Source organism: Penicillium chermesinum, assembly GCF_028974085.1.
Source record: "Penicillium chermesinum strain IBT 19713 chromosome Unknown utg000004l:1.0-3345178.0:1.0-3348027.0, whole genome shotgun sequence".
In the NCBI taxonomy this organism is placed as follows: Eukaryota; Fungi; Ascomycota; class Eurotiomycetes; order Eurotiales; family Aspergillaceae; genus Penicillium; species Penicillium chermesinum.
In genome coordinates this window covers 2,462,612-2,485,885 of record NW_026695314.1, presented here as the reverse complement: position 1 = coordinate 2,485,885, position 23,274 = coordinate 2,462,612, and the positions used below count along the sequence as shown (strand labels likewise).

General features: G+C 50.7%; 9 protein-coding genes across 9 annotated transcripts; 4 read left to right on the top strand and 5 right to left on the bottom strand.

Moving 5' to 3' along the window:
* Nucleotides 1-217: 217 nt before the first annotated feature.
* Nucleotides 218-1,294, top strand: N7468_005827 (ribokinase; the record flags this gene model as incomplete). Its single annotated transcript, XM_058475123.1, has 1 exon — nt 218-1,294. The coding sequence occupies one exon, from the start codon at nt 218-220 to the stop codon at nt 1,292-1,294; it is 1,077 nt and encodes a 358-aa protein (XP_058330863.1).
* An 84-nt stretch (nt 1,295-1,378) lies between these two features.
* On the bottom strand, nt 1,379-3,130 carry N7468_005826 (Zn(II)2Cys6 transcription factor domain-containing protein; the record flags this gene model as incomplete). The annotated part of the gene is made up of 7 exons (XM_058475122.1): nt 1,379-2,100; nt 2,169-2,208; nt 2,338-2,504; nt 2,551-2,566; nt 2,617-2,817; nt 2,874-2,998; nt 3,052-3,130. 7 exons carry the CDS (start codon nt 3,128-3,130, stop codon nt 1,379-1,381), a joined length of 1,350 nt encoding a protein of 449 aa, XP_058330862.1.
* Nucleotides 3,131-3,741: 611 nt separating this feature from the next.
* N7468_005825 (sugar porter family MFS transporter) lies at nt 3,742-5,530 on the bottom strand (the record flags this gene model as incomplete). The annotated part of the gene is made up of 3 exons (XM_058475121.1): nt 3,742-4,178; nt 4,236-5,362; nt 5,412-5,530. 3 exons carry the CDS (start codon nt 5,528-5,530, stop codon nt 3,742-3,744), a joined length of 1,683 nt encoding a protein of 560 aa, XP_058330861.1.
* A 701-nt stretch (nt 5,531-6,231) lies between these two features.
* Nucleotides 6,232-7,535, top strand: N7468_005824 (uncharacterized protein; the record flags this gene model as incomplete). Its single annotated transcript, XM_058475120.1, has 5 exons — nt 6,232-6,421; nt 6,475-6,905; nt 6,946-6,984; nt 7,044-7,290; nt 7,342-7,535. 5 exons carry the CDS (start codon nt 6,232-6,234, stop codon nt 7,533-7,535), a joined length of 1,101 nt encoding a protein of 366 aa, XP_058330860.1.
* Nucleotides 7,536-7,650: 115 nt separating this feature from the next.
* N7468_005823 (putative C6 transcription factor) lies at nt 7,651-9,111 on the bottom strand (the record flags this gene model as incomplete). The annotated part of the gene is made up of 1 exon (XM_058475119.1): nt 7,651-9,111. The coding sequence occupies one exon, from the start codon at nt 9,109-9,111 to the stop codon at nt 7,651-7,653; it is 1,461 nt and encodes a 486-aa protein (XP_058330859.1).
* Nucleotides 9,112-9,375: 264 nt separating this feature from the next.
* N7468_005822 (dimethylaniline monooxygenase (N-oxide forming)) lies at nt 9,376-10,796 on the bottom strand (the record flags this gene model as incomplete). Its single annotated transcript, XM_058475118.1, has 3 exons — nt 9,376-10,233; nt 10,318-10,584; nt 10,671-10,796. 3 exons carry the CDS (start codon nt 10,794-10,796, stop codon nt 9,376-9,378), a joined length of 1,251 nt encoding a protein of 416 aa, XP_058330858.1.
* Nucleotides 10,797-12,242: 1,446 nt separating this feature from the next.
* Nucleotides 12,243-15,726, bottom strand: N7468_005821 (PLK family serine/threonine-protein kinase; the record flags this gene model as incomplete). The annotated part of the gene is made up of 3 exons (XM_058475117.1): nt 12,243-14,862; nt 14,915-15,357; nt 15,418-15,726. 3 exons carry the CDS (start codon nt 15,724-15,726, stop codon nt 12,243-12,245), a joined length of 3,372 nt encoding a protein of 1,123 aa, XP_058330857.1.
* Nucleotides 15,727-17,160: 1,434 nt separating this feature from the next.
* Nucleotides 17,161-17,923, top strand: N7468_005820 (OPA3 family protein; the record flags this gene model as incomplete). The annotated part of the gene is made up of 2 exons (XM_058475116.1): nt 17,161-17,220; nt 17,270-17,923. 2 exons carry the CDS (start codon nt 17,161-17,163, stop codon nt 17,921-17,923), a joined length of 714 nt encoding a protein of 237 aa, XP_058330856.1.
* A 1,087-nt stretch (nt 17,924-19,010) lies between these two features.
* N7468_005819 (class I myosin myoA) lies at nt 19,011-23,068 on the top strand (the record flags this gene model as incomplete). Its single annotated transcript, XM_058475115.1, has 5 exons — nt 19,011-19,013; nt 19,082-19,315; nt 19,391-19,436; nt 19,500-22,562; nt 22,644-23,068. 5 exons carry the CDS (start codon nt 19,011-19,013, stop codon nt 23,066-23,068), a joined length of 3,771 nt encoding a protein of 1,256 aa, XP_058330855.1.
* Nucleotides 23,069-23,274: the final 206 nt, after the last annotated feature.

Sequence of the window (23,274 nt, the reverse complement as noted above, 5' to 3'; positions counted from 1 at the left end):
AAATTGTCTCCTATGAGGCTCGGGATGAAAATAATGCACCATCTCGACAATTTTCGTTCACCATTTTCGGCCTAACCATATCGAGCGGTACGGTGCCTACGCTACCCCAACTGGGCAGTTAGCCGAGTATGATCATTCTATAACTCTCAATCAGCTTCGACTTTTCTGGCTTTTCCTTTCTTTCGTTCTATATCCCCAAGGAAACAAGCTGCCCATCATGGCCATCCAAACGAGTCCTGCTTTGCCGCTCCAGAAACCCCGTATCGCTATCATCGGAAGTCTGAATATAGATTTCGTGACTGCAACTCCCCGATGCCCCGGCCCAGGCGAAACATTGACAGCAACTTCACTGAGCGTATCGGCGGGCGGCAAAGGCGGGAACCAAGCAGTCGCATGTGGACGCGCTTCGTTTCAAACGAAGGAAGAGCAAGATGTTAACGTGACAATGATTGGAGCCGTGGGCGCCGAGGACGTTTATTATTCGACATTATTACAACCAGCCCTCGTGAGTTCAGGCGTCAGCACATCAACCATCGAAGAGTCAACCAAGGCTCAGACGGGGTCTGCCACTATCATTGTGGAAGACGGGGGCGAGAACCGCATTCTTTATGTCCCTGGTGCCAATTATGGCGATTTCATGAGTGATGTGTCGCAGATTGTCTCGGTAATTAAGCAGCAGGCCGAAAAGCCATCGGTCGTTGTTATGCAGGGAGAGATCCCCCGACAGACGACATTGGGGCTGTTGAAGTACTTTAATGGAGGCGATTCAATCGCCGGGCGCACGCATGTCGTGTTCAACCCGGCACCAGTGTTCCCGGAAGGCATCCCTCTGGCAGCTTTAAACAACACCTCGGTGCTCATTATGAACGAAACCGAGGCCGTGCAAATGTTGAGATTAATTGCTGGATTATCCATCTCCGATCTTGCTCAGCCGGCGGAGATGGATACCCTGAGGCCCGAGGACCTGGCACCCCGCTTCCATGAGGTCGCCAAGGTGCAGATTGTCTTGATTACGCTCGGAGCGAAGGGTGTCTATTTCTCCACGCGTAGTGGGCGCTCAGGTACTGTGCAGGGTGTCAAGGTGGCCAAGGTGATAGATACCACTGCTGCGGGAGATACGTTTGTGGGCTATTTCTCAGCTGAATTAGCAAGAGTCCTCGCCACTGGGTCAGAGCTGGAAAGGTTCGATGAGTATATTCAGGATGCTGTGACAAAGGCGAATTCTGCCGCCGCAAAATGCGTGCAGCGACATGGTGCGATGGAGAGTGTCCCTTTTGCGTATGAATTGGCGTAACATTGTATGAAGTATTTCATGTTGGATAGATACATAGACTAGAAGAGTTATCTTGGTTGAAGCAAATCGACTGTCATCAAAGTATCAAATCATTTCTTCGCCTTCGAGCTCTTCGCACCGAGCAACGTCCCAAGTGCGCTGCAGCATACGCATTTCATCCACTAGGTTGATCCCCGTCACCGCCGATATTTTCTGAAGTCGCCCCATTAAACTCAGTTGTTGTGACTCATGGGTCATGTCTCTCGCGATCAGTAGAATACTGGAGACCATAATTGGATCCCATTGATATGGAGAGTCATTACTGGTGGCGATTCCAGCAATCGACTGGGCATGCCATATGTGAGACGTGAAGCAGCGTGGGCCTGGTAGAGATTTCAAGAGACGTGGTTTGTGTGTCAAGAGTAAGAGTGACATAGTGTGATATACAACATTGGCGGCCAGCGCCATAGGGGTTGTATAAATCAAGATAGGAAATGATGAATTGTGGTCCGGGTCAATTTGATCTGCTTCGCTACCCCGGAAGTCCACGATTTGCTGGGTATCTGTCGGGCGCTCGTTGTACCACTTTTGGCAGTCGGTCCATAGATACGTCCACTGCACTGCAAGGTCCGGAGGCGTCACGTCTGATACCCCATATAGAAGGGATAGGGCATGGGCGAGAAGACACAGTATGTGGCGATAGGCATGCTTCACTGAGTTTGTCGTTGAGATGTTTTGGTGGGAGTGAACTGGCGAGCCATCGCGCTGCACGAAAGAGCTAAAGGGCATGATGGGCGCTTGCTCTACGGCTATTGATGCTGCCAGGTCTGGTATTTCGTTTGATCAGAATGATACATCAAGGAGAGGGTGGTGTTCCCTTAGTCCGGGTACTTACCAATCCTTAAAGTGAGCCAGAACAGCGAGTCGCCCAATTCCTGGGACATGTCAGTTGGCTGAAGCCTGTCTGCCTGATTTACCCAAAAAGCAACGGTATTTTTCCATGTATATAGACCCGAAGGGAGTATTTCTTGTAAAAGCAATAGCATGCCTCCTGTGTGTCTCACCAGATGAGGCTGCATGGAGAGACTCTCCTCTGCCTCCTTTCGGAAGCGTAGAAGTCCATCAATATCTTGATTGTGATTGAGGGAGATGAGGGATCGTTGTCCTGCTGAGAATGCTAGTATTGTAGCTTGTAAGGCTCGATTTGATCGGGATTGTAGTAGGACTTGCCCTGTGAGGGCGCAGCTGGTGTCACCAAGGTCGATCCAGGGACCTACATGATAACGAAAGTGCCTAAGCAGGTCTGTTTCATAGCTCGCATTTACTGCTGCTGGTCTGCGTACCAGCCTCGGCTCAGCCGGCGTATAGCTCACAAGTTTCTGGCCGAAATCAGGCAGTGGAAGCTCTTTATTTGGTCCGAAGTCCCCAAAGGTGGTTTGGACGGATGGAGTAGACCCCACCCTCTCGTTTCCCTCTGGGGTGGGCTCCCTTTGCTTCGACTTATTTTTGTTCGACGAATGCGTTACTGGCGATTCATCGATGAACTAGAGCGTGTTGATATCAGCAGGGGTTAATCCGAGCAAAATTTTCAGACGCATACAGTGATGGAGCTATAACGACTTGGTAATGCGTTTGTAGAGGCAGGCGGCACGAATTGTACACATGCATACTTGCAAGTGAATCCTTTGACTTCACAATTGGCACATCGCGGCTTCTGCTCATCGCCTGTATATCTTCATGTTAACCTCAGTGCCACATGCCGAAATTTGCGTTCTTACATTTCCTTCGCCTCTTGCGGCAGGTAAGACAGCCCGTTCTGACCCTCTGTTTCTCAGCAGGCGTAGGCTTTCTGGGCATGTTTTAGGACTGCAAAGACACAAGGCCAGAGAATCTCGAATCGGAGGCTCCAACCCGCCCAAAATGTGTTGATCAGAGGTGACCGAGGCTCCGGGGATGGTGACTGTGGGGCGACGCCAAAAAGAGGCAGCCGGATGAGAAGAGCGGACTGGCCCGCTTTTTTTCATCCTTTTCCTGGTTTTTGTGGTCTAATCGTTTGCTCACCTCGAGATCCACGATCAAGTTTCATCAAGTTCTTCATGCGGGATGTCGAGCAAGTACCTTCCGCCTCTAGCAAGAAGCGGGTGGGATTCTGATCCTACTTGATCGTCCTGACAGCAACTTCGTGGTAGAATCAGGTCAGCTTCTGGCACCGCCGACCAACTGTGCTCTCTGGGTTCTAGTTGCATCTCAGCCTCTACTTAAAGTGACAAGAGGATAGAGGATTGGTATCACATTATTACCGGCTTTTGCTGTCGGAGGTCGAAAGTATTAAATTTGTTTACCTCGTTATAAGCTGCACTACCTGAGTCCTAGATCTAGTAGAAACCAGTGATCACGGAAATCCGAGGCTGAGAGCCTAGAGCATATTCATTACTTCATAATCTGCTTAAAGACAAATCGCCACGAAATTATAGAGCCTCGATATATTGAGAATCCTCTTTCTTTTCCACTTCCCGGTCACCATGTCCCATGCGTTCAAGAAGCCGAGTTAAGCCAACCTCGCGCTGAGCATCGCGCAACATCTCCGCATCCTGCTCACCGCTATGGCTGTTGAAAACCCGATCCATTTCCTCGAGAGACGCATTCTTAGTTTCGGGCACAAAGAACCACACCCAAACAATACCAACTGCTAGGAAAGCCGCGAAGAAGATATAGGTGCCCCATTGCCAGTTGGCTAACATCGGCGGAACGAAGAATGCGATGGCAAAATTGTTAATCCAGTTGCTGAAAGCACCAATCGAAGCTCCCTTAGCCCGGATCGAAAGAGGGAAAATCTCTGAGATCAACGTCCAGCTGACGGGTCCCCATGTGGCTCCAAATGTAGCGATATAGAGCCAAATTAGAGCTAGAGCGACAGCGTTAGTAATTTGCTCACATCATCGCTCGTTACAGAGTCACTTACCAACAGCACTCCAGCCGGCTGCAACATGCCCCGGCCAGTCGTGTTGGAACTTGGCCACAATAACTCCAACAATGACCATGCAAACACACATCAAGGTGGATCCACCAAGGATCAAAGGCTTTCGACCAAATTTATCAATAACGAGCATCGCGGGGATGGTGCCTACAAGAAACACAATACCCGTAACGCCGGTGGCCAAAAGAGCAACAGTACCACTGGTCAAACCAAGGCTTTGGAAAACGTTGGATGCGTAATAGATGATAGCATCCACACCGCTCCATTGCTGGAAGAACATGACAAGCCACGCAGTGGCGACCCGCTTGAAGTTATCCATGGTACGGAAGCAGTTGGCATACTGCGCAATCTGCTTCATGAACATGCTATTGCGCTCGCGATCCGCCAGCTTGGGAGAGGCTTTGGCAAAAGCCCGCTCTTCGAACTTCGCCTCGGCCTTGATCTCAAGGTACTCGATCTGAACAAGGTCATGACCCGCCGGCAGTTTTCTCATCCAAGACAGAGTGGAGAGAGCCTCCTCATCACGGCCCTGCTTCACCAACCAACGAGGCGAGAAAGGCATAAACCAAATACCGCACGCCAAGCAGACTGCTGGGATGCCTTGGATAATCGAGGGCAGACGCCAAGCCATATCTGACTGAGCCTCGCCATAGCCCCCGATGTTGTTGCTACCGTACCCCACCCAGAAAGAGATCATCATACCCAGAATGGTAGCGAACTGGTAGAAGGAAACCAAGAGCCCACGCATTTCAGAAACCGCAAGCTCCGCATTGTACAGAGGCCCGACGCCGGAGAAGAGACCAACTCCGATGCCGGTGAAAAAGCGACCCGCGTAGAGAAGCGCAGGGTTGCCATTCGTCGCGCCGATATAGAGGTAACTTCCCAAGATAACCCAGCAGCAAGCGAGGAACATGGTGTACTTCCGTGAAATGATCTCTCCCAAGATACCAGCACTAAGCGAGCCCAGCACACCCCCAAGTTGGAGAATTGATGTAAGCCATCCGGTTGCTGTTGAAGATGCAACGACCGACGGGAAATTCTCTTTGAACCGGGTCATCACGAGAGATTGGCCAAGTACACCCTGTTGGTAGCCATACTCAAAACCACCGAAGCTAAGAAGAGTCAGCACGCGTCCAAGGGATATTTGAAGGAGACACTCACGAGGCAAAAAAGGCAATAGCTAAGACCTTTGGATTTTGAGCAATCGACCTCCACATGGATTGTTTGGCGATCTGCACCTGCGGAGCAGCCTCCAGATCGATAGCTTTGAGCTCTGCCATGATGAAAAGAGCCTGCTAAATCTTGCTACCCCTATTGCGCAAAGCCAGTTGCCTCAGGTGTCTTTTGGAATTTGATGTAGAGAAAAAACTGGAGAACCCATGGGGTTGTGACATTATTTATAGATTGTATTCACGAGGTAACTCTATTTTCAAGCAGAGCAGCTACCGTCTTTTCCCCGGGCTCGGTCTGCCGACCAACAGGCTCCGGGGAATTCGGGGTAAAAATGTGGAGAGGAGAATGTCCCAAAATGGACTCCGTAGGCTACGCATGCACTTTAGGGTTCCGGGGCGGGCCCCCCTCTGGTTTTCTTCACTAATTCGGCGGCTTTTAGTCCCTCTTAGTCGCAGAAATTTTTGCTCGCCCAGCCTTTTAAATTGACTGACAGTCTCGTGGGCGAGATTAACCGGGCAGGATCTGGCGGATCCTGACATAAAAGATTTCTGTTTTGGGGAGTCAGAGGCATTGTTTCGCCTGCTTCGTTAAATTGATGCGGGGGAATTTCTGGGGTTGTGGGGTTTTTACTGGGGGTTCAACGTCCATGGTCGATTGATACCATCCAATTGTCGGCTGATTCTCGGAATATGGGACTCAATCGGTGTTAGAGGAGCAGATCAGTAATAGGATATAAAAAAGGAGGAGCATTGCAGGTGCCGCAGAGGTGGTAGTTTTTTTCATTCGTCTGGACATGAGACTACCCACCATGTATTGGCCTGTCTCCCTGTCGCTGATCTGTGGCTCTCTACTTCCCCTGGCCACTGGGAGCCTTGCACAGCCAGATGAGCAATCTGAGACGCATTATGCTATTATGGACAATGATTGGTACACGGCAGGATTCGTCCCGTACCTAGTTGCTTTGGATGGTGGCGTCAAAGTCCTCGGCCTTGCGTCTGGTATGTCAAGGTCGTTTCTATTCGGTCTTTTGTTTTAATACTAATCCACTCAGACACTGCAAATTCGTGGCAGCCGCAAGCGGCGTTGCATGCGGTAGCGACACTCGAAGCAGGCAATCTGAGCTGCATCCCTGTATACTCCGGCGCGACTTGGCCACTGATTAACACCCCATTGAGATTCCAAGCTTGGGAAACCATTCATGGCAAGCTGGCCTGGGAGGGGGCATTTGCTCCAGAGAATCAGACATATGAGGCGCAAGGCAATGACCCAACTTCCGGCGACCCCAATCGGATTGTGAAAGCGGCTTTCAAAGAAGGATTCCCCAAGGGCCGGCCCAGAAATTCGACTTCTGCGGCAAATTTCATGGTGGAGATGGTTCACAAATACCCAGGTCAAGTCTCGATTTACTCCGCCGGTTCTTTGACCAATGTGGCCCTCGCTGTGCGGATGGATCCGCAGTTTGCCTCGCTAGCGAAAGACCTGGTTATTATGGGGGGGTTATGTGGACCTGAATATGCTGCAGGCTACTGGAAGTATCTTACTTGCTGATCTTCAATCCGATGTAAGATTATTTCTGGAGCTGACTTTCGTTTTGTGTGCTTGGTGCTAATATAAGAGTAGATCAACTTGATGATCGACCCTGAGGCCTCGAAGATCGCTCTTACTGCCGATTTCCCAAACATCACCATTGCAGGAAATGTTGCAAACCAAGTTTTCCCCAGTCAGGAGTTCGCCGATGAGGTCCTGAGTGTCCCAAACCCGTACTCGAAGCTCTTTCATGACTACTATGACCTTTCCTTCCCATTCTGGGATGAAACCGCGGCAGCATTGATGGTTGAGCCATCGCTCGCCATCAACCAGACTTCTGGTGAGTGGTTCTCTCTTTCCTCCTTGGTTAAAGGCTAATAATGCGCGCCAGTGTTCCTCGACGTCGACACCTCATACGGAAGCCCCAACTATGGCAACATCCACGTTTATCAGAAGGCATTGGCACCCGATGGGATTAGAGAAGTCAACTTCGTTTTCCAGGTTGACGAGGACAGGTTGAAACAGCGCATCAAGCACTCTTTGCAGTATCCCAAGACTTGCGCTGATCTGGATTATCTTCACTGATCTCTCGTTCTGGATTTGATGAGACCTCCAGATGAACTGTCGTAATCAGAATTCATATTCATTATTGTATGATCAATTGTTGCACATTTTTCAATCAAATGTGCCAGTGAGAATTTCAGATCGCCGAGAGGATGTCTCCTGGCTCATAGCCCCAGGCACGCTCAAGATCTCTCAGCCTCCAAAGAGCGCCCCATCCTGTAGTCTCTTCAACCGTCTTGAACAATCTAGCGACTTCAATATGTTCACTGTGGTGACTCAAGAGTTTCCCCGCGATATAAAGCGGTTGAATCGCATTGATCAAGTTGCCGCTATGTGGATTTGTGAGAGAGATGCCACAGACCCGCCTTGCGTGCCAGATAGAAGAGTAGCATGGCTTAGACAACGGCAGAACCTTTTCAGGCGGCTTCATATCGAGCATCATGATACAGGCTGCATGGTACAGCTGATTCCCAGAGATAGCAGCCCAGTGGGCAAACAATATCTCAGGAAAGATCAACCCACCTCCAAGCCCTGTAGTTTTGATAGGCAACATAGCAGCAGGTCTCTTCTCAAGCCAAAACTGAAGCTCATCCCATAACACAGTCCACTGCTCCACAAAGGGGCGAGGGTCCTCCGCCATCTCTCCAAGTTCCATATGCCGCGTTTGCCGACAAGCGAGATCACAAGTCTTCGCACACAGGTACACAGCCCAGTTAGCATGCATATCCGGCGAGTCGCAGCTTTTTTCGTAAAACAGGTCTCTGATGAGTGACTCGCGCTCTTCGGGCCCCGCGGGGACGGGCAGAGCCGGCACCCATTTTGAGAGCGGGAGAACGGTACTTTCCGCGCCGTTGGAAATTATTGCGCCGCACAGCTCCATGCGAGCGTAGCACCAGAATACGGCCTGAAGATGTCCACCTGAGAGCCCATTCACGTTAAAAGAGTCGAACAAGGCTGCGCAGCCTTCCACATGCCGGCGCCAGTCGCGCGGGCTAACGGACATCAGCTCCATCACGGCGAGAATGCACACTGGGACGAGGACGTTTGGGTCTCTCGCTTGCAGGCATGGTGCTAGAAGACGAATGGATTCTTGGTAGAGCTCTAAGCTATCATAAGCTTTGTCGAGACGGCACTTCCTTTCCGTCTGGCGGGCGGAAAAGGCAAGCATTGCATAGAGGAGAGCTGGGAATCGCTGTGACAATATGGGGATATTGACGCCGAAGTTCCGGCATTCATCGAACTTGTCTAAGTAAGGCGCACACTCGCTAATCCAGTTCTTGAGATAATATATCAACCGTACTTTCGGAAGAGCGACACGTGTGAAGTCAAGGCTCTGCCGCGTCCGTGATGAGGATCCGTCCAGTGGATCTGAGAGGGCGGGGGAGTATTCATTTGGTTCTAGACTCGAAACTGCACTAAATAGCACACAGCGGAGTTCTTCTTGTAGTTCCAAAAACCTCGGGTTTGCAGCATAGTCATCGACGCTTGAAAATGTCCCTGGCGACAAAAATGCATTGTCCTCGAAAAGCGGCGGAGCCCCATTGAAGGACTCATTCAGACCTGGATCAGGGAGTATAGTGTGGACTGCCTCGTCCATATTAGGCAATATGAGATGTATGCAGCTGGCTCTTGATAAGTCTAAGGTGGTTAAATGGCCATGTTGCTCAGCAGGTCGAATCACTGTAGATGTAAAATTTGGGAATGGCGGGCGCCAATAAAACCCATCTGGGAGCGGGGGAGGCAACTGTGACTAAGCCTGGACTGGGCCCCCGGGGCCCAGGGGCCCCGGGGCCCGCCAGGGTGCTCATGTGGAATTCCAACCTTCTACAAGTAGTAGTCAGATGTAATCAAGCTGCATTTCTCAAATGAAGTGGAGAGAATCTTTCTGAGCTCTATCAACAAGGATGAAACCACCGTGTTCCTCGTTCTTTTTCGGCTCTGGATATTTTTTGAGATGATTTATGGCCCATCTCGTCTCATCGTTCAGAACGGGCGGATATCTTCCAGCACCATAAAGCTGTGGCAGACCCGCTATGTTGTACAATGCTTGCAGATAATCATGAGTTTCGCCATTGTCCCACGTTATATCATGAAACTTCCGATTTTCCCGCTTAACAAGATCCCATCTATCACTCTCCCATTTGGCTTGCTCTTCATCGGGTGGTAATGGTACGGAGTTTCGGCCAGCCCATACCCGGGCGACGGCTATAGCCTGGTACTCCATCGAACGAAATGTCAGAACCCGCGGTATTCCGATGATCGCAAGTGTATGAAAATTCCGGACGAACGTGTGGAGATAGCTCCCGTTTATCCGACCTTCTTCGTAGCTATAAATGGGTCTGCCATTGTTGCCAGTGTTCCAGAAGGGGAACGAAGGGTGATAGCCGGTGCAGTAAATGACATTATCCACGTCTGCAAGAATGGATCCATCTGCAAATTCAATCTCGCCTGATTGATGGTATTTTGTGATTATCGGCTTCCAAGAGATTCCAGAGGGGGGCTCATCCCCGTCCCACCGACTTGGAGACTTGCGAGACTGATAAAGCGGATAGGCGACATGACCGTTCAGGAAGGTTGAAATATCCTTTCCTGATGCAGAATTGCCAATCACTATTACCTTTTTGTCCTCATAATTGGAAGGGCTCCTGAATTGTTTAGAGTGAATGACTCTTCCTGGGTATCTTTTCATGTATTCTTCAAGGCCTTCGACCTTGGGAACCTAATGTTAAATCTTAATCAGCTTATTGCGGCCACCCAAGTATCAACAAATATCTCTGGGAGGGGAATATAATACAAGACTCACAAATGGAACAGAGTAGTGTCCGTTTGCTAGGACGACAGCGTCGAATTCTTCATTCCACCATTCATCCTGATGGATGCTCGGGTTGAACCGCCTCAATGTAAGCTGCCACCTCGGTAGGTGCTGGTGTCCTTTATTCTGCAACTTCGAGATATCTTCAACAGTAGTACGGGTGACAAGAGCTGTGTCTGCTCCATGTCTGGGGAAATATCCTTCGATGTATTGTTTCGGAACCCAGTGAGGAACAAAAGGCCCATAAGCAAAGCGCTCCTGGAGAAAGCCATCGCAATATCAGGTACGTTGGTTCTACATAATTCTCAGCTCCTTCCATTCTCCTTCCGGGTATCATGGGCAACGAACGTCAAGCCTTCGTATATCGGGGTCAGCTCATAGCGTTGCTTTGAGGACGGACTAGTCGTGGCAGGGAGTGACTTGGGCAATTCCAACGGGGGGTCGACATCTGGTGGCTTCTTGCCCGGCATTAGATCGAATAAAGGACCAGGATCGGCATCAAATATCCTTTCAAGGTGCTGAGATTAGCCAGTGTTTATTTAGGACCTTGACGATAGCTGTACCATGTTCCACCTGCTGTCTCTCGTCTCTCAAACACTCGAATCCGATCGTAATATTTTTCCGCGACTAGAGCCGCGGCGGTAATGGCACCTGAGGCCCCGGCCCCAACGACAGCCACAGATTTAATTGACATAATGGGTTCCAGCAGAAAATTGTTCAAGTCAAAATAAAATATATCAAAAATTTAGTTCGCTGATGTTGGTTGCGGAGGGTTTGAATGAGGGGAAGCTTCGTCATTTCCCGGGCCATTGACGTGCTTCCTTGGGTTACTTGGGTTTATAACAAGAACGTTGACTCTTGCACTCGACCAGATTGATACTTCGGAGGCTTCTCATCACTCAAAGCTTCTGGTTCCTGATATTCAACCTATTGGGACCACAGACCGACCCAAATTACTCCATGCGTCTTCTTTTCGATGACACCGTAACAACTGACGGGGCTCTGCCAATCTGAAGAATAACGGCTAGTTCACTCTTGAGACATATGTGCAGGTGAACTGGAGTCTAAATATCAGTCAATAATGTCTCAGGGGTAAGCTTAATTCTACTATTTCGTTGCGAATTTGTTAGGATTACCTTGAAAACATGGTTGTATACATATCTTAAAAGACCCTGATGACGAGGTCATTCGTTGTCAGGGACTACTAGTAGATAGGAGACCATTGCAAGATTTCGTGCAAATGAGAGCTTGTGTTGCAACTAGTATTAGCTGCTCAAAATTCTTCTCGGGTTAATAATGGTGCTCAGGCATAAATTTTAGATTCAAGTTCCTCAGCGTATTAGTGGCGCGCCGGAGCGGCGCATTACTCCCAAGCTTTATAGTCCCTCCAGTTAGCCATAGCCTTATTTCTTCTGTCGATGCAGACTGTATTCCTGAGGCCGGGAAACCAGTACTCCAAGTTGCGTCGTGGTGTGATAGTATCCAACCAAGGCACACAAAGTGAACAGGTAGAGCGAGAGCCGAAAGCAGAAGGGGAGCAGAAGGGGAGCCGGAATGAAGATCTAATCACCCAGTCATAGAACACGATGCAGCCCAGCAACCGTCAGGCAGTACTGTTAAGGATAGAGAATGCCAAGTTGGTCTCAGGCTTTTTCCGTGTTTAACTGACCGAATAGCATGCAGGGATGATTGCACAGAAAAAGATTACTGGAACAAGGTATTCTTCGATAGCACGTAAAAGTCTCGAATGTAGGTATAGTTATTTCAAGCAAGGATTATCAAACGCCAGAATTCCTGACTCCAGACAAATGAGAACCGAACGAAAAAAAAAAAACAAAGTCGTAGCATCATAAGATTAAATCTCAACATCAGAAGAAAAGTAGATTATTCCCGACCCATTACTCTCAACCTTTCCTTCAACATATCCATCTCCTTGTCGAGATCAACTCCCCGCCGCTTCTCTGGCCGGTCCGCCTTTCCTTATCTGTCTCCTTCAACATAACGGATCGATACTCGCCATCTCCGCCAGGGGCTCCAACGGTGACCCACACGTACTTTGTGCCATGAGCCCCAGGCTGTGCCCGCTCTTGCGTACCTTGCCAGAACATCTCGGGAGTAGAGGAATCCTCTCCCGGAGCAGAGAGACTGGAAGGGCGGCCACCGAGCCGCCCATGTTTCATCCACACTTTGAAGACATCCTTGATAAAGCTGATTTTCTGTACAAAAGAGTTTGCATCCAAGATGTCCCGGATGCGGTCCTCAATAGAGCTTAGCGACTCCCCATTGGCAATGCTCAAGAAGGTAGAGGCTTCGTCAGATGCAACGGCACGAGTATCAAAGCCAGAAGGGTGCATCTTGCCTTTAGCTGCAAAGTAGCGAGCGGCCGATGGCGAGAGATGGTAGAAGTCAATCCATGGCGAGGAGCTGCGAGTGCGGCCAGGGGCAATGACGAGCTTGGTATGATCAGGAAAATTAAATTGAAAAGCACCGTCACCAAAGCCCCAGATGCCAACATTACCAAGACGCTGGTAAAATTTAATGAACTGACCACTTGTGTGAGCGGACAGCTCCTCGTCATTTACTCCCTCGTCGCCATGGCGGCCGAGCGAGCCAATCATGTATTTTCCGAATTGATCGACCAACTTGACTCGCTTAATCTTTTCGCTATCTGATCTTTCCGTCTCTGAGCCAGCGTTCACGCGAAGTCTCATGGCCTTGGAAGTCCTCGCATCGAATAAGGATGGTGATATGTAGCCTCGTCGAATGCCACGACATCCCAACGTGCTATCATCGTCATTCTCGTAGAACTCTACTGGGCTGCCGTTGCGAGGAATCAAGTAGTCAGCCTCGGAATAAGGAATCCCCTTCTCCTCGGGAGTATCAACACTGCGCGCCTTGCGACGAATATGCTTCTCGCCATCTCTGACAACAACACTGGTAGCCGGCTGACCATTCTCGCCCTTGAAGACACACCCCACGCTGCCATCATCCAAGACGTACCCGATACCGTATCGGTTTGTATAATCCACCCATTTAATGACATAGGCATGGGGTTGTTTCCGGGGCCCGTTCCTCCGGCGCGAGGAGGAATGGTTGAGAAGGTTCGATAACATCAAACGTATATCAGTGTTCACCTCCGTTAGAGAGGTCCCCGGTAGTAGCTCACAGAGATCCTCATGGTGGAAAAGAGGGCTGAGTCCGAGACTCGAGCGCGCCTTGCTTGACGCTCCCTTACTGTTTGAACGACTGATGCCTTGGGTCATCGATGAAGCCATTGCTGATCTCGGCGGTTCCTCTAATGCACTGCTCCTGGGTCGCTCTGCGTGATCTGCAGCAATCTTGAGATCAGGTCGAGACGTCGACCGCAGAGACGTGTTTCGACCAGCAATCCGGCGTTCTTCAGCGGATGGTGCAACTTTCGGTTCAGATGCAGCAACTGACGGGAGGCGAGGCGCTTGGCTGGCGGCTTCCAGTCTACGAGATTGAGACCGGGTCTTGCCTATAGTGAGACCGGATGGCATACTTGTAGATTTGTTGAGTTGGGGAGCGACCCTGTTCTCCATTTCTCGAACGGTTGGGGCCTGAGAGCTGGATGCCATTCTTCTTGTTCGAATCGGACGCTCAGCAAGACCTCCGGAAGGTGCGTCACCGATCGTAGGTGGTGCGAGTCCTTGCTCCCTCATATCCTGATGCCCTCGGACGGGCGATTTCGGCTCGGCTGTGCCCGGCATTCCTCGAACAGATCCTCCTCCTGGGCGTGCTCGCAAGGTGGCGGCGTGGCTCTGACCCTCCAACCTGCGTTGTTGAGCCGCGACGAGGGCTGCATTGGTTCGCGATGCAGCAAGTGTGTTTGTACGAACTGACGTGACGCTGCTTCTCGATAGAACACTGCTCTCCATTGCAGATTCCTCTGTACGAATCGATTTCCGGCTATTTTCCACCAGGCACCAGTCTCCATCAATGTCGTGAGGCCAACGGTAGACAAAGTCCATAGGTAATGGGACAACAGGTCGAAGACCTCTGGCGTCCTCGGTCTCGCACTCAGAGTACGCAGACTTGGAACAGTTGCGACCAACGGACTTGCGAGCAGTGCCATCTGGCTTTTTCCCAACACCGCACAGGGAGTAGAAGGCGGCTTTGCATGAGTGATATCGCTGGCTGGGATCGTCAACTTGGAGGACATAGGCGCGGAGTTTCTCATCGGAATCTAAACCGTATCCGCTGACCATGCTATCGCCTCTTGGCGCTTGGTCTTTCAACCATAATGGTTTATTGTAGCGACACGCCGGATCCAGTTGACGAGGAATGCAGCCATCATACATATTGAAAAAGGGATGCTCAACGATGTCATCAGGGTCGGGCCGTTCTTCGTCTACCAGGTTCAAGCAAGCACTGACCAAGTCCTTCGCCTCTTCGGGGATAAAGTTAAAATTTTCCGTATCCTTAGGCCACACGTATGTCAAACTCCGTACTTTGCGATAGATTTCTTCTTGGGTTTTTGATTGAAATGGTGGATAGCCCGTCAACATGGCAAAGCTGTTTGAAAAGGTATTAGATAGGGGTCCCATGGGCGGTGCGATCGTCTTACCATATAACACCAAGTGACCAGATGTCAACCTTCTGGGTGTGGCCCCCCTTGCTCTTATCCAGAACTTCTGGGGCGATATAGTTTGGCGTTCCACACAACGTATTCCGCCTTTTTGCATCCTTATCAGACAAGATCATAGCTGCCAGCCCAAAGTCTCCAACTTTGATGTTCATATCCTGATCGAGGAAGAGGTTGCCCATTTTCAGATCGCGATGCGCAACGAACCGCTTGTGTAGGTATTTCACTGCGGCGCACAGTTGAATCATAAACCGACGCACTTCTGGAAGCGTCAGAAATCGACGTTTGCGGACCATATCCATCACTGAGCCATTCGGACAGAGCTCTAGAACAACGTATGTGCTTTGCTCGAATGCGAATGCACGGTAGAATTGGACGATGAATGGGTGTCGCATTTTCGAGTGTATTTGTAACTCTGTCCGAAACTGTACAGTGTCAGTATGCCGTTTCTATCTGATCGTATGGAAGGGAACAAATCCGGTTACCTTCTCTTCCATCTTCTTCTGTGGCATTTGCGATCGCACGACTTTCATCGCATACACGCGACCGTTCCTCGCTAATGTTCCTTCATAACAAACAGCAAAGCCGCCTTTCCCTAAGAATCCCCCAATGGAATATCTTTCCCCGCCATCTTCTGGCTCTGGCACTAAAGCCGGTGGTGGGTCGGCATGGTTCTTAGAACTCGAGGCCTTCTGACCAGCAGCGGCGGCGGGTTTGCTATCGACAACTTTCCGATCCATGATTGACTTGGGCTTAATCAACTGATTTGTCGACCGCGGGGACAAGGGCTCCATTGTGAAGTTCCTGTGGTCGAATTTTGGCGCTGTTGACGACACAGGATTAGGTCGCTGTAATATGTCTTGTGCCGTTGAACTCTGAAAACAAATCGCAAGCGTAAAGGTCGTAAGAAGATTAGGTTTCTGAAGCAATAGAGGGTATCAAGTTCGAGCAAGATTGGTATCCCTGCGATCATCCGAAGTCAGCTCGGCGGGCTTGCAAAGCTCCACCTGTTCGGCAACCCGGAGATTCGAAAAGGAGTCGAGTCGGGGAGGTTCAATACGCGCAATAACTCACACGAATGCAAATCGCTAAAGAATCAAAAACTGTACAGATCTCCGACCAAGAATAGGACGCACCCGACCGACAGATGGAGTGGGGGAAGATTGAAGCCGAAGTGCAGAAGGCGGGCCATAATAGTTTTCCCAATCCGGAAATCGATAAACAGTGGATTTTGCTATGTCAACATCACGTGAGTTGGCTTCCGGCGAGGTTTGCGCTGTATATGGGACATAATTCAAGACAATTTCTCTCATTATGAACAAGAAGCTTCCATTTGGGTTTACCTAGAGCCTTGTTCCTCGAGAATTATCGCTTTTGTGGTCTGCTGCTTGGATTTGGCCTGTCGCCCTGTGTGCGTACCTCCGTGCAATAGTAACTATATATCTTGGCATCTCTCCCGCCTGTGGATTTTGCGCAAGTTCTCAGAAATTTTTTTGGCGGCTGGACTTCAGTACAACGGAATTACTAACGGCGACAGGGATCTTGTTCCTCCCTAGAAATTGACATGCCTGTTTGAGACATGTCATTATTTTGATTATGTGTTGACTCTGATCCTGTTCAAGTATGGGGGCAGCGTTGGCATCGCTACCCACCTGCAGCAGAACCCGCTTTCGAAGACCCTGCGCCCATGGACCTCTGCAAGTACAACTAGTACTTGTTGTTAACTTCCATCAATTGAGATCTTCACATTCTACCTGTCGCTACCAGTAGTAAGTAGTAAGTAGGGCTAATATAGAATCTTGGAATGGTCGTCTGTTCAAGTTGACTGCCAGCTTGAGTAATTGCGTGAGTGCTGTTACCACTAGTAGTATGAAGAATTACAGGAAGCACATAACGAATCTATCAGGGCGATAAATATAGGTTATACTGGCCGGTATGCCTGATAATTTAAGGCCGTAGAGCATGAAACCAGAGACGCAGAGATTACACCTTCGAAAAGAGTAGAACCCGCTTGTCATAGCAAGGAATAGGTAGTTAATTTCTGCTAGACATCAACGGGCTTGGCAGGTACCTGGGCTGCAGCTGCCCAGCTCAGCCCTGGAGCGCTCGGAGCCGCTGACTAAACACACGCTAAGCCTGCCTAGGTAATCAGAGCGTGGGGGCAGTGCAGTCATAATCGCCGGGGCATGAGGTTCGAGGTTAAGCTTCTAGCTGACTGACGCCACAAAATGTCTTTAACGTTGAAGATCTCCTCGCTTGTGATCAGAACCCTTTCAAAACCGATTGCCGTACGTGAGACAGGACCACAACCAGCTTCTTTGACTAACCGCGCTGCAGAACCAAATAAAAGCCCAGGCCCGAGACCATGAAGGGTTCCGCAAAGTGTGCGTGTCAATGGCACAAGCACTCCATCGATTCGATATGCGCCTCCGGCTAGGAAACATCCGAGACACCAACGCATCCCAGCGCCAGGCGGCAGCCGCAGCGGAAGCCAAGAAACACATCCCTACATCCCCAACAGTGAAGACGGAAGCAGACACCAAGGCCGAGGAACAAGCGCTTGCCAAAGCTAAGGCGGCCGCAGAAGAGGCTGCGAAGCCCCATAAATACCGTATCCGACCCTTGTCCGAGTCAAAAGCAATCGAGTCCGGCGCGAACTTCCTCAGTGAAACTTTCCTTTTCTTGGTCGCAGGCGGCCTGATCGTGTTCGAATCAATGCGGTCTCGCCGGAAGGAGAGCACTCGCAGAGAGGGCGTGGAGGATCGTCTTATAGAGTTGGAAGAATCTGAGCGGGCCACGCGGGAGGCCCTCGTTGCTCTGGAAAAGGAGCTGCTTGCGCTGAAAAGCAAGCACGATGAACAAGCCAAGCCGACCTTGCGAATCCTCCCCCGCGAGTGTGGGAAACACAATCAGAGCCGAAGGCAGCCGTGGTGGAACAGAGCTGGTGGTCTTCAATTGCATCTTATCTCCCATTTGGCCAAGATGCTCTGAAGAGCAGTCAGTCCGCTAGTCCGACCTCTTCGGTAGATCCGAAGACAGTTGCCGATAAGAAGCCAGATGGGCAATCAGAGTCCCCCAATACTAAAGAGGCCAAGCCTGTGGAAAGCAGAAGCTCATGATTGAGCATGGGCATTGATAGCCAACCTGATAACTTGGCCTCAATTTGCGATTTGCTTCATCCCCTGACCTACAATATGATTTTTGATATTGTCCAGGATTTGTGGATTTGCACCAGTTCATCTCCAGTCCCGTTTGAATTTGGCGTCGATACCCTCTCCTCTTCTGCATTTTTCTCTCCATCTCCTTTCTCCTATCGCCACTGGCATATATCATTGTACATACAACATGCATAGATCAAGTCCCCCTTCCATAATCGCACAGCAATCATCTCTATTTAAGGCAGCAATCAAGCCAATTCCATTTGCCACCAATGCCTTTGACGATGTTGCAAACCCGCCATTTCATCTATTCTTCTCTACTTTGACCATCATGTGGGGTGATCAATACTTGGCTGCAGTTTCAAAAAGATCTGCGGGACGAGATCTAGAAGCGCTTACGAGTACTGGCCTGGCCAAGAATCATAACAGTCTAGTTCGGCTCCACGCATGCCATTAGGCGCCTCCAAAGTCTGGATTTGTGTTGGCCCGAATGCCCAATGACGTAGGCCTGCTATTCTTGACCCGCTCGAGCCACTGGAGCTGTGGCTGGTTAATATTCGAGGAGAAAAGCAAGTAAGCATCGATGCCGGAATACAGAGTAATAAGAGGGTAATTGGAGAATTCCACATCTGGAGAACTGGTACTCGAGTTCTTCAAAGTATATGCAGACAATACTGTACTCGTACTGGAAATGGAGACTCGTAATCGCCCCTGAGGCAGCAGCGGAACCAGACCCTGCTGTGGCGCAGTCTGGTTGATTGCCGGGGCCGGATGGGCACTGTGTACGTAACCCGCCCTCGTTTCCAAGAGGTTCTCTGTACATTGAATCTTACCCTCCCTTCCTCTCTACAATTACCTTTGGTATTCATTCTCCGTCACTCCCCTTGCCAGGTGCAGCGTCTCCGGGAGTTTGACACATCATGGTAAGCCCGAACTGCCTCTTATCGCGAACGCGGAGACTCCGACTGACCCCGCGGTTGCGGTTGCTCAGGGTCAATCACGACGCCCCGCTGGAGGGGAAAAGAAGAGCCGGTTTGGTCGCTCCAAAGCGGTCGCAGACGTTGGCGATGGTCGCCAGTCCGGCAAGCCTCAGATCAAGAAGGCCATGTTCGAGAGCACCAAGAAGAAGGAGATCGGCGTCTCGGACTTGACATTGCTCAGCAAGATCTCGAACGAGGCGATCAATGAGAACCTGAAGTTGCGCTTTCAACATGGTGAAATTTATGTAAGGAGACCTGCATGTTGGCGGGGAGCGTGCGCCGCGCGCTCCGGAGGGCACGGGCTAATTCGATCTCACTAGACCTATATCGGCCATGTGTTGGTCTCAGTCAATCCATTCCAAGACTGTACGTCGAATGAATGCCGAACTGCTAGAAAGTGTCTCGACGGCTAACATGTATGTCTTCTAGTGGGTATCTACACCGATGCCGTCCTCGATTCCTACCGCGGCAAGAACCGACTCGAAGTCCCCCCCCATGTCTTTGGCGTGGCGGAGTCAGCATACTATAACATGAAATCCTACAAAGACAACCAATGTGTCATTATTTCAGGAGAATCCGGTGCCGGAAAGACGGAAGCTGCGAAGCGAATCATGCAATACATCGCAAGTGTTTCAGGAGGCAGTGACTCGTCAATTCAGCAAACCAAGGACATGGTGCTGGCCACGAATCCTTTACTTGAGTCGTTCGGTAACGCAAAAACATTGAGAAACAACAATTCCTCTCGTTTCGGAAAGTACTTGGAGCTCGAATTCAATGCCAACGGCGAGCCGGTAGGTGCCAACATTACGAACTATCTATTGGAGAAATCACGGGTAGTGGGCCAGATCATGAACGAGCGGAACTTCCACATCTTTTACCAGTTCGCCAAGGGCGCCCCCCAGAAATACCGGGACAGCTTCGGTATCCAGCAGCCAAACACCTACCTCTACACCAGCCGTTCAAAATGTTATGATGTCCCGGGAGTTGACGACGTGGCCGAATTCCAAGATACACTGAATGCGATGCGAGTGATTGGTATGACTGAGCCAGAGCAAGATAATGTTTTCCGGATGCTAGCGGCAATCCTTTGGATTGGTAACATCCAGTTTTCGGAGGATGACAGTGGGAATGCAGCTATCACCGACCAGTCAGTCGTGGACTTTGTAGCATATTTGCTGGAGGTGGATGCTACCCAAGTGAACAAGGCCATGACAATTCGTTTGATGGAGACTTCCCGAGGCGGCCGCAGAGGATCTGTTTACGAAGTTCCCCTTAATACTGTGCAGGCATCTGCTGTCCGTGATGCCTTAGCAAAGGCCATTTACTTCAATCTGTTCGATTGGATTGTTGAGCGTGTCAACCAGTCTCTCACAGCCCGCTCAGCTATCACCAACTCCATCGGTATCCTGGATATTTACGGGTTCGAGATTTTTGAGAAAAATTCCTTCGAACAACTTTGCATCAACTACGTCAACGAGAAGCTCCAACAGATTTTTATCCAGCTCACCCTCAAGGCCGAGCAGGACGAGTATGCGCGCGAACAAATTCAATGGACGCCGATCAAGTACTTCGACAACAAGGTCGTGTGCTCCTTGATTGAGGACAAACGCCCGCCAGGAGTCTTTGCTGCGCTTAATGATGCATGTGCCACTGCCCACGCCGATTCCGGAGCAGCTGATACCACATTTGTTGGCCGTTTGAATTTCCTTGCCCAAAATCCTAATTTCGAAGGTCGCCAAGGCCAGTTCATCATCAAGCACTACGCCGGTGATGTCAGCTACGCGGTTGAGGGAATGACAGACAAGAATAAGGACCAACTGCTCAAGGACCTGCTGAACTTGGCTTCTTCCAGTAGTAATCAATTCGTGCACACCCTCTTCCCCCAGCAAGTCAACCAAGATGACAAGCGCCGGCCACCCACTGCCAGTGACAAGATCAAGGCTTCTGCGAACGATCTTGTTGCAACGCTCATGAAGGCCCAGCCGTCATACATCCGAACCATCAAACCCAACGACAACAAGGCCCCGAAGGAATACAACGAGGGCAACGTGCTCCACCAGATCAAATATCTCGGTCTCCAAGAGAACGTGCGTATCCGTCGTGCGGGTTTTGCCTACCGTCAAACATTCGACAAGTTCGTTGAGCGTTTCTACCTCCTGTCCCCCAAGACTTCATATGCTGGTGACTACACATGGACTGGGGACTCCGAGTCTGGTGCAAGGCAAATCCTGAAGGATACCAGTATCCCAGCAGAGGAGTACCAGATGGGTATCACCAAGGTTTTCGTCAAGACACCCGAAACCCTCTTCGCTCTTGAAGCCATGCGAGACCGATACTGGCACAACATGGCTATCCGGATCCAACGAGCTTGGCGAAATTATCTTCGGTACCGCATCGAATGCGCTATTCGAATTCAACGGTTCTGGCGCCGCATGAATGGCGGATTGGAATTGATCAAGGTCAGAGACTCAGGCCATCAACTTCTCAAGGGACGCAAGGAACGTCGCAGGATGAGTCTTCTCGGATCTCGTCGCTTCCTAGGTGATTACCTGGGTGTTGCTAACAGCGGCGGTCCTGGTGAGATGATTCGCAAAGGCGCCGCTATTAGTAGCTCCGAAGATATACTATTCTCCTGCCGTGCGGAGGTTCTTGTTTCCAAGTTCGGTCGATCTAGCAAGCCTGCCCCTCGGATTCTCGTCCTCAGCAACCGGAATATCTACATTGTGGCCCAAGAAATTGTTAACAACCAACTTGTGATTTCTTCCGAGCGCACCATCCCAATTGGAGCTGTGAAAACTGTCAGCACATCTAATCTCCGAGATGATTGGTTTTCGCTGGTTGTTGGTGCTCAGGAGCCCGACCCGTTGTTGAACTGTGTTTTCAAGACGGAGTTCTTCACTCATCTGAACACCGCGTTGCGCGGCTCTCTCAATCTCAAGATCGGCGATGCTATTGAATACAACAAGAAGCCTGGCAAGCTGGCTATCGTGAAGGTAGTCAAGGATCCTGGTGCAGGCAATGTTGACAGCTACAAGAGTAGCACAATTCACACCCACGGTGGAGAGCCGGCAAGCTCTGTTTCCAAACCTACTCCTCGCCCTAAGCAGGTCGCCGCCCGACCTGTGACAACAGGCAAATTGTTGCGACCTGGCGGTCCGGGTGGTGGCCCCTCGAAGCTTTCGGCTGCAGCTCGCAGACCTCCTCCAGCTGCGCAGCCGTTACCACAGTCCACTCCGACCCCCAAGCCAGCTCCCGCACCCCGAATCGTTCCTCAAGTTGCTGCCGCAGCTGCGTCTCACTCTCGCAATGAGTCGACCGCGTCGACCAGCTCGACCAGAGCTCCCCCTCCACCACCTCCTGCCGCACCGCCTGCCGCTAAGAAACCCTCCGTGCCAACCGCCAAGGTTCTCTATGATTTCACCAGTGATCGCTCGAACGAGCTGGACATCCGCACCGGTGAGATTGTGCAGATTGTCTCGAAGGAGGCAAATGGTATGTATTTTCTCTCTCATCGTCGAACCCTGCATTTTCCTTTTCCCCACCTTTTCTCTTGTTGTCCTAACATTTACACAGGATGGTGGCTTTGCATGAACATGACAACCTCCACCCAAGGCTGGACCCCTGAGGCCTACCTCGAGGAGCAGGTCGCAGCCGCTCCAAAACCCACCCCTCCCCCACCTCCCCCAACCGCTCCTCGTGCTACACCCAGCCCTGTGGCAAATGGCGCTGGGGTCGCCGCGGCCGCGAAAGCCAAGGCCAAGCCTGCACCGCCAGCACCGCCAGCAAAGCGCCCCAACATGGCTGGCCGTAAGCCTGCGCCTCCACCGGCGCCCCGTGATAGTGCGGTCAGTATGAACTCGAACGATTCGTCCGGGGCAAGTGGACGTGGGACCCCCAGCAGCGCCTCCAACGCCAGCCTGGCAGGTGGCCTGGCTGAAGCATTGCGTGCTCGGCAGAGCGCGATGCAGGGGAACCACGATGACGACGACGACTGGTAGATATCTTGAAGCATAGTCGATCGCAGGTGTTGCATCGCCTTTTTTTTTTTCTGCGCTTAGCGTTGGGCTCTATTATTCATTTTTCCTATTCTTTCCCGCTTCATCCACAAAGTTGGCCGTGTCTTTTTTTGTGTTTTATCCCTGTTAGAGAGACCCCATGCGCGTGCATTCAGGTGTTGATGATGGAGGTCATTACAGTCTGGGCA